Source organism: Lepidochelys kempii, chromosome 6 (genome assembly GCF_965140265.1).
Source record: "Lepidochelys kempii isolate rLepKem1 chromosome 6, rLepKem1.hap2, whole genome shotgun sequence".
Taxonomy (NCBI): Eukaryota; Metazoa; Chordata; order Testudines; family Cheloniidae; genus Lepidochelys; species Lepidochelys kempii.
In genome coordinates, this window is record NC_133261.1 from 107,502,342 (window position 1) to 107,517,989 (window position 15,648).

The 15,648-nt window shown below is 42.0% G+C and overlaps 1 protein-coding gene across 4 annotated transcripts in view; it reads left to right on the forward strand.

Moving 5' to 3' along the window:
* The first annotated feature begins 1,175 nt into the window (after window positions 1–1,175).
* VRK1 (VRK serine/threonine kinase 1) overlaps window positions 1,176–15,648 on the forward strand; it is a 119,057-nt gene continuing 104,584 nt past the window's right edge. For 2 of the 4 annotated variants that reach the window (XR_012159554.1, XM_073349604.1), the window contains exons 1-3: window positions 1,176–1,298; window positions 8,284–8,445; window positions 10,334–10,389. Coding sequence is in view for 3 of the 4 variants with exons in the window: in XM_073349604.1 (XP_073205705.1) it covers window positions 8,289–8,445; window positions 10,334–10,389 (213 nt within the window). In the remaining variant the exon portion in view is untranslated. Of the gene's footprint in view, window positions 1,299–2,169; window positions 2,288–8,283; window positions 8,446–10,333; window positions 10,390–15,648 lie in introns of those variants that run through there. The other 2 variants (XM_073349607.1, XM_073349606.1) reach the window with 2 other exon arrangements.

The following is a 15,648-nucleotide window of genomic DNA, read 5'->3' on the forward strand; positions in this document are numbered from 1 at the left end:
ACCAATGTGATATATGCCATCATGTGCCAGCAATGCCCCTCTGCCGTGTACATTGGCCAAACCGGACAATCTCTACGCAAAAGAATAAATGGACACAAATCAGACATCAAAAATTATAATATTCAAAAACCAGTTGGAGAACACTTCAAACTCCCTGGTCACTCAGTTACAGACCTAAAAGTTGCAATTCTCCAACAAAAAAAACCTTCAAAAACAGACTCCAAGAAACTGCAGAATTGGAATTAATTTGAAAACTGGACACCATTAAATTAGGCTAGACTAAAGACTCAGAGTGGATGGGTCATTACACAAAGTAAAAACTATTTCCCCATGATATTTTCCCCCCTTACTGTTACTCACACCTTCTTGTCAACTGTTTGAAATGGGCCATCCTGATTAGCACTAGAAAAGTTTTTTTTCCTCCTCCTGATAATAGCCCACCTTAATTAATTGGTCTCGTTACAGTTGGTATGGCAACACCCATTTTTTCATGTTGTCTGTGTATATATATATTCCTACTGTATTTTCCACTGCATGCATCCGATGAAGGGGGTTTTAGCCCACGAAAGCTTATGCCCAAATAAATTTGTTCGTCTCGAAGGTGCCACAAGTACTCCTTGTTTTTTTTTTTTGCTGATACAGACTAACAGGGCTACTACTCTGAAACATGATTACATGAGACTCTCAGCATTCTTCTTTAGAAAAGTTTCCAGCCCTCATTCTTCCGGAAAATTTTAAAACGTGACCTTTAAATGCTCAAACACCAGCGTGGGTGGGGGGAACCTCCCATTCAGTGTTTAAAATCTCATGCTTTTAAGCCAGTCCCAGGATTTGTGAGTGGGGGGGCGGGGGGTTCGGCAATTCTGCAGATGCATCCTCCCTGGCTGTATTTTCCACTTGCCTCCTGAGGTTTTACTCATTAGGTGGATGGTGGCCGAACTGGCGTTCCTGAACACGGCTGCTCCTTTGCACGGCTGCCTTCGCGCCCCCCACCGTGCGGCTCGTGGTCCTTTCGCTCTGGGACAGCACAGGCTGGCGTTGCCGAGCCAGCAAAAACTACAACTCCCAGGGTGCACCGGGCTCGGGGGTGGGGCGGGAGCGACGGTGGCCGGGGAGGTGCGCCGCTGGCGCTGTTCTCTTGTAGGCGGGCTCTGTCGGGTAGGTAGCCAATAGGCTAGGGCGATAGTGGGATATGCGTAGCCCGGCGGGCGGGCTGCCTGAGGGTTTCATGCAGTGCGGGAATTTCGGACGGGGAAGAAGGAGCGGCTGGGTCGGGCCCGGCTCCTGAGACCCAGCAGGTATTTGAAGCTGGGGCTCTGAGGAGGCGGGCTCGGCCGGCTGGAACCGGCCTCAGCCCGCCCCCTCCCCGCGGCGCAGGGCTCCGGCCCGGGAAAGGGGCGGGAGAAGCTGCTGTGTCGCGCTTTGCCCCGCGAGAGAGAAGGGGTTTGGCTCCACTCGCTCCCCGCCGAGGAACAGTCCCGCCAACGCCCCCGTCCCCGCCCGCGGGCAGATCACGGCTCGCTCGGCGCGGGGCTCACTCCTTCTTCGGGGGCTGCCCGGGTTCCCCAGGGGCCCGTTTCTACCCGGGGAGACGTTACGGAAAGGTCTCGAGGTTCATCCCGGCCCCTTAACGTCGGGCGGGGCCTGCCCAGCTGTGGAGCCCACAACCCCGCAGTGCCCGGCTTCTGAACCTGCCCCCTCACCCCCCCCCCCGCCTCCGTCAAGCGGCTTTTGATGGCCGTGGGGTTGGACGCGGGTAATGCTGTTTACTCCAAGGTGTGAGTCATGGGTGGGGGAAGCCAGCCCAGCCCGTGCAGAAAAGAGTGAAGTGTATTTCTCATCTCTTGGGGAGGAGAAGTGTCACGGGGAGGTGGCGGGCAGGGACCATTTGAAATCCATCCTCACTTAGGAGGATGAAGATGCGAGAGAAAATAAGTTTTACCTTAAAAAAATGTATCCTTAAAATCCTGCCTAAATGGGTTAGGCTCGGGCAGGTCCATCCTATTGTGACCGGGATTGTGGAGATGAGTTGGCTCCATTTTTCTACTGTTTATAGGACTCAACTTGCACAGGTGTAGCCTCAAACCTGTTGTCCCCATGGATTTCGAAGGAGAGCACTTCAAGGCATGCCTCACGTTCTCTATCATTCATTAGGAATTTTTGAGACTCTTCTGCTGGTGATAAAGGTTTTTGTGATGTTTGGAGACTTAGTCTTGTTCCTGAATCAGTTTCCCACATTAAAGTCATCGCTGTTTGACACAGACTTTGAGATACCACTTAATTCTTGGTGAGAATCAGCATTGACTCCCCAGGTCATAGAGTGCCCCAAATGAATATCAAAACAGCAGTCCTCACCCTCTGCAAAATCACTTCAAATACCTCAAACTTAAGGACTTCCTGGTTGTCGTGTAGGTGTCTATTGCTGGTCCAGAGATGTAGAGATTTGGGGGTTATATCTGGTCTGGCTTTTAGACATGTTCCCAGATAATAGAAATATATGAAGGGCTTTATCAGTCTGAGAATTGTATGAATGAAAGTTAGAAAGTTGAAGAAGATTTTAAATCTAATTGATGTACAAAGTGTTAATGATGGCTGGAGAAGATAGTTTAAACTGGTTTAAAATTAATCCAGAATCAGGGAGGTTGCCTCTAGAAAGAACTAGACTTGGCAGGTCTAATTCATTCTGCACTGAGGGATTCAAAAATAAAATCTCTTTCCCTCTATGTGAAGAGGTCTGTGTCCAGTTTTCCCAGCTTTCTGCTTGCTTGACAAAACATTATGAAATCCACCAATATAGGTTCATCCTGTCTATTTTGAACATAAATACTGAAAGGGAAAAACTTTTAAATAGCTGTAACTAAAGCAATTACTTTGCTACCTATTGATTTTTAATAACTCTAGTTAATCTGAGATGTGTGGTGTTATTCTAAACATGTAACAGAAGGCCTGAAGGAGGGAAAAGACTTTCTCGCATAAATTGCTGTAGAAACTACCTGTTTTGGCACTAGAAATATCTGAAATATCAGTGGCCATTTTGGTGCCTTTCTCTCTGAAACGAGCAAAATTGTGTTCATTGTTCTGAATAAAACCAAAATCCCAAACCTGCAAACAGTTTAAAATATTTTTAAAGAAAGTGTTTTTGTGGAGAGGAGGAAGGTATTTTTTTCTTCTTTGCTGGCAGACTTGGAGAGTTCTGCTATGAGTAAGGATTATTAATGACGCACAGATTTCATGTTTAGCTGGAACTGCCTATTGACTGAAAGGATCACAGGTCAGCAGCACTGTCCTCTCTCTTCTGAAAAATAAAAAGCAATCCTATTGAGATAAACAAATCTAAAAATGACAGTTTGTAGAAAATAAGAAAAGAACCAGGAAGGAATTCAACAGCGTAGTCATTCTGAATGGCCCCATTCAGAAATACTTCCTTAAAATGAATTTGATTTATATTCATGTGACTTTTATTGAGAATGGAAGAAAAAACAAACTGGGAAATGTCTACTCAAGCTTATTTAAGAGTACAACAGCAGTAACCAGAATACTATTTCAGATTGCATTTATAAAGATCGCTGATGGGGAGACTGAATTGCTAAATTGTGTGCATACCTCAAGCATAGCATGTGGAGAAACAGACAGTCACCTTGTACTCACTAAAGAGGTTTTGGAGAAGAGTTCAGACAAATAAACCTCTACTTCTGTTGTAATTTTTCTATTTGTTAGGAGCAAAATCTAAACTATTCAGTCTATGCAAATTCTGAGTAAACAGCCCTATAAAGTGGTGCAACCATGCGCCTTAAAAATATGTTCCTGTCAGTAAGCAGGGTCAAATCTTTTCAGTACTTAAGAGAGAGTATATTATTTGACATCTACATAGCACCCTACATTCAAGGATTTCAAACCAGTTTGTGAGCACTAATTCAATTAAGCTTCACAATACTGTGAGATAGAAAATATTTCCATTTACTGATTGGGGTGAAGTGGGGAGTGGTAACACACACACAATGATGAAGTTGCAATGACTTATGATGGAGAGGGAGAGAGACTCTAGCATCTCCAGGCGATAGACCATCTCTCCTCTCAAAAGGTATGTCTACGCTAGAATAAAAGGCCCGTGGCGCAGCTGTGGCTGGCTCGGGCTCACTGGGCTCAATCTGTAAGGCTAAAAATTGCTGTATAGATGTTTGGGCCCAGGCTCTGGGACCATCCCCCCTGATGGGAGAGTTCAGAAACTATAAAAAAAGCTACGATGTAGGTAATTTGAAGTCTTCTAAAGCTGTACTAAATGTATGCCCAAGTGTGGTGTTAGTGGGTATTGTGCTTTTTGGATGAGAGATAAAACTGATGTTCTGTCCTTAGTATGTATTGTGCAAGAGGAATACTGTTAGTGCTGGTATTCTGGCAAACTTCTAATCTGAGTAAATTGTATTTGATTATATCTAAACACTCCCCCATCACTTTCATTTTGTTATAATCTTAACTTCCTGCCCTATAAATTCTGTTGGTACTATATTGTAAAATAGCTGCAGCATTCCTTCCTAGAGATGAATGATTTTTGTGTATCATTTTGTAAAGCATTTTAAGATCAGATGGAATGAATGTTTATTTTTTAATATGAAAATATTAGCTGGTGGTTAGTAGTATCCCAGTGAGAAGTAGGTGCTTTGAAACAAGGGACATCCTCCGAATATGGAGAGGGTAATAGTCTAGTCATATATCTAAATTAAAAGGTAGTGGTCTACAAGGTTTAACAGATCATTCAATCTTTGGGTGGCAAATTATGTACAGTAACAAAAGTAGCAATAAAAGGTTGCCTTTTCCTTCCTTTTTTTTGCTGTTTACCTTCTCTTCAAATTTCATTGTCTTAAAAATGTGTTTCTTGTGGGCTGCTACAACTGCTTCCAATCCCAAAATCTTCCTGTTCTTATACTGTGTGGCTTCTGAGAAGGTACATATCTGAACATATGATCTCAAATGTGAAAGCATGGGGAGCCAGAGCTTCAGTACTTCCAGAGGACAGGTTTTCTGCAAAAGAATGCTTAGCCTTGAGCATGCTGCCCTTTTAAAACTATAATTGCTTAGCACCTATGGCCTAGTGATAGCTTGACCAACTTGTGGCACAATGCCATCCTAACAGATGGGTATAATGTAGACAGTCAAGAAACCATGTATGTGTATCTAGTGTATTTGTTAAGGGCAGGATTCTCAGCTGGGAACAGTCAAACCTCTGCCCATTCTGAGCTTTCACTTTTATGGTTAAGGGTATGTCATAATTAATTCATTTATTGACTGAGTGTCTGCAGGAGTGTAACTTTTGACCATGTTGGATAAAGAAAACTGTGGGAGGAGGGAGCACGCTTCACTAACCCCTCTTGTGGAGTTTGTTGAAATGAGCTGGTTTGTTCCCTGTAAACAGGTTTGTCAGCAGCAGATCTAATGGTGAGGTTACCAGGGTGAAGTATATCCATAACTCTTCATTAATAAAACTAATATATATGTTGAATATAAACAGTTCAAGTCTTGTCTCTGGTTGATAGCATTTTACAAAGAATAATCCCAGGAGATGATGTGGCAGCACAGGTCAGTATAGCATTTTCTGAAGTCAGATATATAGTTGTGGGGAAGAAGCAGTAGTTCCTGGTATCTGTGGACCTCTCTCTCGCTCACTGACTCACTCAAGCTAGCCAGGCTAGTTCAAGGAACATTTGAATTTGTACAAACCACACAAGTCAGATTTCTCCGCAGTTATAAATGGAGGAAAAACTTTAACCTGAACCTGATGCTATTGTATCTCATTAAGAAAAACCTGAAGTGTGAAGAGAAACATTTCAAGGGGACCAAGTGCAAATTATGGGTAAACTTTGTTTCATAAATTTAGATGAAGTGTCTCAAAGCTGTGTCTGGATTTTATATATATAAAAAGAAATTTTTATCTTACAGTAATAGCTAGAAATATTGGAAAGCAATTCAGAGTTAAAATAAATCTTTTTGCGTTTTGGATACTGGAAGGTTCAGATGTGATCGGTGTGGGTAATAGTATTTTAGAAATTTTAAAGGTACCTTTCTCTTGAGGTGGTGATTTCATATTTGTTCTGCTGCTGGTGTGCCTACATCTGCTATGAGTATTCAAGTGTAGTTCTACCATCTTATGAAACTTTGCACATTTAGGAGGCTCTTGAAGAGAGGAACAACATATTATTTCTTTTACTTTGGGGGTGGGTGGGGAATGAAAGCATTTTATTTTTCATTCAGGTGACGCATTCCCTGGCTTCAGACTTATTAGATAGGGGGCACATCTCATTTGCCAGGAAGTGGTGCTGGCAGCTGGTGGGAACATGATACCTGTTGTCATGTCTTCCAGGAGAGTGTTGCAGACTCTGGCATGGCAGGGGGCTGCTTGGGGGAAAAGCAGTGGCTATTCAGACCAGGGAGCTGCGGGGATGGAGCGCAGTGATTGCGGCTGCTGCTAAAAAGTTGTAAGGCCCTCTATCTCTCAGATAGAGGGAGCTGGAGAGGGTCCCAAAAGTGGATAGCAGCTAGGAGGGGAAGCTGATAAGTAGGGAACAGAAGTTCAGCAAGACCAAGAAAGGAAAATACAAGGAAAAGGGGGGCACTGGGGAGCCAGAGAGGAAACTGCAGAGGGGTGGGGCAGAAGGGAGCAGAAACCGGCCAATTCAAGCAATTGTTTCAAGCCTTGCTTCCCCCACCCTCTCACTGCTCCTTCTTTGTAATCTTCACTGTGTGTTTGCCTTTCTCTGGTCTTGCTGAGTTCCCACTTACAAGCTTTTCCACTCAGTGGCGTATTGTCCTAGCTTTAGTGCATATTAGGGACCTCTTCAGTCCTTTTCTCCATCTCCTCCCATAAAAATACGGAAGTGAGCAGTAGCTCTGGCATCCCTTTTAATTCAGCGGTGCCTAGTTTGAATGGCGATCAGTATCCATTTGCAGAGGCCCACCAGATGAGTCCTGGAGAAGGGCAATAGGTCGCAGTTTCTCCCCATTTGCTGATCATCTTCAAAGGTGTCACTTTCCACTTCCTGGCAAACAGTATATGGCTCCTACATCATGGGAATAGTCAGGAACTGTGATTACATAGAAGAAATAAAAATAATTATTCTGCTGTTCAGGAACCTCCCAGATTGAGCATTGTTAGGATTAGAAGACTCAAGGCTAACTGTACTTTTATAAAAGTAAGCTCTGTGTATGGTTATATGGTTTTCTTTTTCTTAGGGAAGAGACAAAGCTCAAGTTCTATGTAAAACAAATTAAGAAGGCCTTTCACATGAAAGATGTATATGCATTCCCTGACATATCATGCCCAAACAATCTAGATAGAAAGAATTGATTCAGTGAAAATTTGGTTCCTGTCCCTGTGTTGGCGAACCCAAAGGGGCTTATTATCTAGTGAAGATCTCAAGTCATTCTGGAGGGTGACATATTTATTTGACTGTGATGAAGCCATTAAGTTATTAGTTTCAAAGTGTTCTCTTTGCAAGCTGGAATTTGAAGGTCAAGAGGCAGAAATAAGATTTATATTCAGCACCTTGAAACAGGAGGTTATTTATTGTGCTGTTGCGGTTTCTGGATTATTTTAAATGCTGTCCTGGGATACAGTAAATCCACTGTTGCATTTGTGTTACATACAGATTTGTGGGAGAACATTCTATGACTACTTGAACGGTTCTGATAGGTGTTTGATCTTTTTGTGGCATCATGCCAATCACAAATTTAACTACTGCAAACATGATTAAAGAGAAAGTTGAGAGTTCTTTTTCAGATATATCTAGCTTCAGGACTCCAGTTTTTAAAGACATAGACTATATGAAACATTTGTAAATTTAACAGGCTTGATAAAGCTTATTGTATCACAGCTAAATATATTTTTCATATTGTCAGATCATAATTAATTATCAAATGGAATAGATTCTGTAATTCTCCAGTATGTATTAAATTATGCAAAGCCTTCTAATACAAAATCTTTTGTTCTGAAGCTTCCTTTTTTGCTTTTTATCAGATTTTTCTTATAATCAGCTGAGAAGTTTTTTTTTTTTTTTTGATCCCTGAAGAAATATGTATTGCTTTTCACCTAGGATTCATGCCAACAGGATTACCTTGCAAATTTCTTACAAAGTATTTTTGTAGTAACAATTTGGCAATTTAAACAACCCATGGTTGCTGTGTAGAAGTCTGTCATGAGCGAAAGAAAGCATAAAAACTGGCATATGGAGTAGAATAAGGATGTGAAAGAAAATCTGCTCAGTTTATAACCCTGGCATTTACTTCTTATAGTGAAAATGCCATATATAAAGAAGACATCTGGAAAAAGAGGTCCTGTGAAGAGGAAGCTTGCGGAAGAGTTTGCTCCTGGAGAGGTGTTAACAGACACATCAAAAAAAGAGTGGAAATTAGGCATGCCTATAGGGCAAGGTGGCTTTGGATGCCTATATCTTGGTAAGTTTGTGTGACCCAAACTACAACTTTTTTAAATGAGTCTTGAAGTGTCTGTCCTTCCCCGCCCCCCAATAAATAAATTGGGGGTCGTCCTGTTGTCTTCCAATTAACAACAGTTTGGTTAGAGCTGCTGTTTAGTATTTTTCTTTCTTGAAGAATTGAGAAGTGTCGGTAGAAAATAGTTATTAAAGGCATTTAAGATGCAGTCCTCAATACGCTGTATTTGGAAGCCCCTCCTGGTTCTTACTCTAACCCCAACTACGTCATATGACCGATCATATTTTTTCTTAGCTGAAGTGACATTCTTTATTCCCATATAAATCATCCATCATCTTTATAATAGCCCTCAAATGTTTGTAGACAGATTTCATAATTCCCCCTTTCTCATATTTAATTAGTTTATCATCTTAAAGGTCATTCATGCACTTTTAATTTAAATTTAGTACTTGTGAGAGATGCCAGATTGTTGGTGTGCCCACCAGCACTTCAGGCATCATCCCCACATTGCCTTGCCATGGTATTTCAACTCTGACTTTGGAGGACCTACCTGTAGAGGTGAGAGGATAGCTCAGTCTCCATGCTAATTTGATCTTTGGTCTCTGTTCTGATGGTATTATTTGTCATGAGGATACTTGGCACCTAAATTCTAAACTGAGACTATTGACTCATTTGATATAGGATGCTGATCAGATGACAGCTCTCCATATCGTCTCTGCTGGGTTGCATTTGAACTGACATAGTCAAGTGCTCGATATTATATAACTAATTCCTTGCAATATCTATCAAGTCCAAGAATTTCATTGTCAGGATATCATTTCATTTTGTAGTACTATCTATTGAGTGTGAGAAAACGTGTGAAAAATAGTGCATTTTTTCTTTAATACGGCACCTAATCCTTAAATGTATCTGTGATCTGAATAAATGGGCAGTGTGAAGGTGGTCCTATCATAGCTATCATTCTACACACCAATGTTGAGGGGATGGAACTTTAGATGAACATTCTAGCTAAGAGCCCTTTTGACTATGTGGTGCCTTCATCCAAACTGTGTGACAAGATGTCCTCCCTCTCCTCCCAATCTGTGGCATGATTGCGTTGAATTCTGTGGCATGCAGTCACTTATTGATTACAAAATCATTTGGTAAGCCTTAGTGCTCTTAAAATGAGCTAGCAACAGTAGGAGGGGATTAAGCATTGTACTGAAAGAAGGTAGCTACCAGTGGGGTTTCTAGCCTTGCCATGGTAGGCCTCCACTCCTTCATGTTTTTGCCCATTCAACTTGTAACCCCACCGGAGGTGGAACTCTGCTCATGTTATGCACCTGTGCATTTTAGTAGTTACCTTTTCAGGAACGACTAACCTTGTTCCCGCTCAGAGAGTGCTTAAGTGCCTTCTCCCACTGGTACAGATGTATGCCCTGGCTCTCTGAGTATCTGGTATTTTAAAACTGCCTGCCATGGAATCCCCCATTAACACATCTCCTGTGGAGTTTCTAAAATGGCAGTCAGACAAGCTGAGAGCTGAAAGATAGAAAAATATTTTTTGGATATATATGGTATCTTCGTAAAAAGGTAAATGATGGCCTCCTGTGTGTAAGCCATGTTGTAAATTAGGCCTTCTCTTTAAGTCACTTGAGAAGGTACTGTTGAATGGCAAGAGGGTGGGGGACTCTTTTATCATTTAGTAAGTGGCCCCATTCGGAGAAATCAAGACTGGAAATTTAACTTGGTTTTCTGCATAATTCTGCCACCAAGCTACTGAACGTTATATTCATGTTAATATTTAATTACTTTGTAGAGTAGCTAACCAAGTGACATAACAAGTAGTAGCTGTATGTGTTTTACAATAGTTGCCTCTCATTCTACTGATAAATGCTTCATATTTTAACAGCTGATGTTAATTCTTCAAAATCGGTTGGCAGCGATGCACCCTACGTTATAAAAGTGGTAAGAGAAATTTTGAATCTGTTTATCTCAAGATATCAAATGACTTCTCTCATATAGCATGTACAACGTTGAACATCCCCTCAGCTAGAATTAAGACATATAGTGCGAGCTTCATTAATGTACATTAAATAATAATTGTGATAATACCTAAAAGCCCCAATGTGGCTCAAGACCCCATTTTGCTAGGTACTGTACAAACATGTAAGACACGATCCTTGTCCCAAACAGTTTGCATGCCAGACACACAAAGCGATATATGAAGAGAGGAAAAGAGAAACAATCACATTTGTGCTGTAGGGAGACTAGAGAAGGCTAGGTTTCTGTAACAAGACAAGAGATGTCAGAATCTGAACTAGAGTTTTGGCTGTCTGGACAGAAAAATTGGAATTGAAAATATTGGATAGGAAGGAATGATAAGATCTGAACACAGCCTGGGTGTATGGGGCAGTTGACGAGAAGGAATTGAAAATGACCTGGAGGTTATGGTTCTGAATGACACTCAGAACGATGGTGTTATTAAAAGCGACAGAAAGGAGGGAGAAATGAGTATTGCAGAGGGAAGATCAGAAATTTAGTTTTGGCCATGTTAAATTTAAGTTAATGGCAAGACATCAAGAGAGGCTGAGACATGAGCCTAGATGAAAGGCGACAGATCAGAAGTGGAAAGGCAGATCTGAGAGTCACCAGCATAAAGTTGGTAGTTGATGCAGTGACTCAGATCATGCAGCACAGTTGTTACTTTACACCAGTCAGGCAGCACAAACTGGATTAAATGTCTGTAAATGGCTATTGGAGAACTTCCTTCTGGTGTAAGACTGATATAGGCAGTTCCTGTGCCAGTTAGCCTCTTCCTCCTCCTGGTGGCAGGAGTAGACTGGGTGAAGGCCAGGGACATGGCAGAGCACAGCTTTTCTACACCAATTATCCACTAGTGTAAAGTCCTTTAGGAATTTTATGGTGGGTGTGAATTAGAGTAGCCCCCTGCCTGCACCAACTAATGTTAGGGCAGAACTGATGCTGAATCAGAGCTTTAACTGACTCCCCTATGGGTCCCTGCCCTATGCCACGATGAAACTCAGACATAGGAGAACTGAGCCTAGTATGAGCATGTAACAACAAAACACCTTAGTTTAAATACTGAAGTTTAAGTGTACATCTAAGCTTTGTTGAATCAGGAAATTGTTGCCACTTAGTTTTTTACCTAGCGATGGGAAGGTAAAAGAAAAAGTATACATTTAATTACATTTGTTTTAATTGCTTGCACTAGAGAAAATAGGCTATATATTAGTTAATGATAATAAATTCATGCAACTATTGGCCAGACTTTGTAATATGTATTGCATTTTAAATTTTTTCCAGTTTAACATGTTCTTTTCCCAACCTTGTTGATATGTAGGTTACATTTGATTACTTTGAATGTGGCCCCTAATTTGGGTACTGACTTTAAAAAGTAGCTCCAGGAACTACTTGAGAAATTGGGAACATAGTAATGGACATACTAGATCAGACCAGTGGCCCATTTGGTAAAATATCTTGTCCATGGCAATGGCCAGGACCAGATGCTTCAGAGAAAGGTGCATGACCTTTTAGTGGAAAATTTTGCAATAACTTGTTAGTATGGACTTTTGTTCCTGAGTCTAGCTCTGAAGCATGAAGGTTTATATCATGCTTTTTCCTCTATCTGCTCATTTGTTCAGCAGCAGTGAAATCTACTGCACTAATAGTTGGTCCTCTGTGAAAAATATAAATGTTATAGTAGATTTTTATTCCAGTTTAAAGATCCAATTAATTTAGAATAAAACAGTCTGCTCAGTGTATCACTTTGGAAACTGACAGTTTCACATCATATGAACTATAAAATATACTTGTTTTTTTGACAATTGGTGGTGAGCCTGTTGTTGGAAATGATCATTTGCTGTGAAGTGACCTTTTACATAAGAAATAGAAGGTATTGTAACAGATTTTTGTCGTTCTGTAATAATGGAATTGCCTTTTTACTGCATTTTGTAGTACCTCTATTGCTAAGCTCCCTGAAAGTTAATTCATCTTTTATTCCTGTCTATGTATTCAGGATGTCTTTGCACCAGTATGAAGTGCTTTGCATGCCAGTTTTTGTACTGCTGTTTTCTTCTCTACTTGTTAAGCAGTTAGTGCTCTTCTTTCTGCTCTCCCAGTCCATGCATTTTGACTTCCTCTTCAACAGATATTTGTTATACCTAAGTGAATGACCCATGACTTGTTGCTTCCCCTCTCAACTGGATGCAACTTCTAATAAGGGTCTGTTTTTGATGCTCTGAGAGCCAAGTTAACTCACAGCAGAGATAAAGAGGTTAATAGGTGAAGGATTATTAATGTTCAATAGTTAAACAAAATGTTTGTTCATCCAGCAATGTTCTTCAAATTGTTAGACTATTAAAGCAGGATAGAAATTGGCTTAGTCTTCTGGCATAGAGTTCTTATGGTTTTGGTATCTAATCAGTATAAAATGAATAATTGTAAAGTTTTTCACAATTTTTTCCGAATGAAGAAATGCTTCTTAATGTATGAACTTTCAGATGCCTCTGGGCAAATGTGGGTGCAAAGTTTATTTAATGACATTTCTTATCTTTTCTAGATGGGACAATTTTAACAATATTTGAAGAATTAATGAAAGAAAAGAGTGGCAGATATGTCTTGAGTTTTGACATATATAGTGTAATGGAGGAGAGTGGTATTTCCTCTAGTCACATTTTAGTTTCAGTTTCTTAAAGCTTGGGCATGAACTTCTAGAGTATGTCAGGTTTGAAATCTAAGTATTTTATAAGGTGCCAATCACTGTGGTATTGAACATCGTTATTATAATACATCATGTGCTTTCATCTGTGTTTAGAATACTGGTCATCAACCAGTAGATCGCGATCAAGTAGTTGATCCTGGAGCCTCTTACAGTCGATTGTGATCCGGCGGCACTTTAGCGGGGCTAAAGCAGACTCCCTGCCCCACGCCACTCCCAGAAGCGGCCAGCATGCCCCTGCGGCCCTGGGAGTGGAGGGAGATGTGTGTCTCCATGCACTGCTCCTGCCTGCAAGCACCACCCTGCAGCTCCCATTGGCTGGGAATGGGGAACTGCGGCCAATGGGAGCAGTGGGGACAGTGCTTGCAGGCAGGAGCAGTGTGCAGAGCCACGTCCCTGCCCCTTCCCGGGGCCATAAGGGCATGCTGGCCGCTTTTGGGAGTGGCGTGGGGCCGGGGCAGGCAGGGAGCTGCTTGCAAGCAGCTCCACTGCCTGCAAGCACGGCCCGAGGTAAGTGCTGCCCGGTGGGAGCCCGCACTCCAGCCCTGAGTCACCTCCCGGAGCCAGCACCCCATACCCCCTTCTGCACCCTGAACCCTGTCCCAGGCCCCAGCCCTCAGCCCCCTACTGGAGTTAGCACCCTGTACTCCCTCCTGCACCCCAACACTCTGCCCCAGCCCATAGCCCGCTCCTGCACCCAAACTCCCTCCCAGAGCCCGCACCGCACACCCCCTTCTGTACCCCAATGCTCTGCCCCAGCCCCGAGCCCCCTCTTGCACCCCAACACACTGCTCCAGCCTGGAGCCCCCTCGTGCACCCAAACTCCCTCCCAGAGTTTGCACCTCTTACCCCCTCCTACACCCCTGCCCCAGGCTCAGCCCAGAGCCCTCTCCCACACTCTGAAACACTCAGCCACAGCCCGATGAAAGTGAGAGAAGGTGGGGGAGAGCGGGCGACAGAGGGAGTGGGGGGATGGAGTGAGCGGGGCAGGGCTTCGGGGAAGGGGCGGGGTAGATCCTGGGTTGCACTTAAATTAAAAAAGTGATCTTGTGCGTAAAAAGATTGGAGACTACTTGTTTAGAATTAACTTTATTATGGACGCAGCTCCATAGTTAAGGCTGAGTTCTGCTTTACACTTAAAGCATGAAGCAACCTCTGTTATGACAAAACACAGTGTATGCTTTGCAAATTCATGGCACTTTCTCTGTACAGAATATATTTTCTGAGAACTTATAGGTAAATCTGTTAGTTTGGGTTAAAATGAATTTTAAAATGTGTGCTTTTAAAGAATTTAGCATCAGTCAGCCTTTTTTGTTCCAAATGATCTTAGTAACAGAATAAGACTCTCTTCAAGCTTCCTATATAGTTGCAGTTAATTGAAATCTTGTACATAGGCTATATTTGAAGAAATTGTTATAATTAAGCTTAATTATTGTATTTAATAGTTATGATTATATAGGCAAATATGTGGTCAGGTCAGCAGCTCAGGTGACTGGGGCTGCTGCGATATCCTAGATAACTCAACCAATCACCACTCTTTTTCTACAGCAAATTTGCATGTCACTGTTCTGTTGGTTATAATGAGCATGATGTAAAGAAGACTGGATGAGTGCAAAAGTTCTCAGTAGTGGATTACTTGGCTCAGCTGTCATTGCTCTTTAAAAGTTCCGCAGTCATCTGCTAGCCTGGGTATCAGTACTTGAAAAGTTACCCATAGCACTACTGCTTTGGCTCTACTGTAAACCAAGGCAGTACTACTGGAGGAACTGAGTTAAGGACCATTTGAGAAACCCTGAAAGTGCAGGAGTATTAGGACTTGGGAACAGGACGAATCCTGTCCCATTCTTCACATAATGACGATCTTAACAGAGCTCTAAATCAATAAATAGTTGCAAATTAAGGATCTGATGAAATTCATCCTAGGGTACTTAAGGAGCTAACAGAAGCAATCTCAAAATTGTTAGCAATTATCTTGAAGCACTCGTGGAAGATGGGTGAGGTCCTGGAGGACTGGAGAAGAGCAAACATAGTATCTATCTTTAAAAAGGGGAAACAAAGAGGAACTGGGAAATTGTAGACCAATCAGCCTAACTTCAGTACCTGAATAGATACTGGAATAAATTATTAATCCTTTTGTAAGCATCTCAAGGCGTATCTAGTGGGGACCCATAAGGGCCCATCTTGGGTTGAGTACAAGTCAGTATTTTCATTAATGACTTGGATAATGGAGTGGAGAATGTGCTTAAAAATCTGTGGGTGACACCAAACTGGGAGGGGCTGCAAGCACTTCGGAGGACAGGATTAGAATTTAAAATGACACTGACGAATTGGAGAATTGATCTGAATTCAACAAGGTAAAGTTCAATAAAGATAAGGACAAAATACTACATTTAGGAAGGAAAAGTCAAATGCACAACTGCAAGATGGGGAATAACTTGCTGGATAGTTGTACTGCTGAGAAGGATCTGGGGGTTATAGTAGATCAC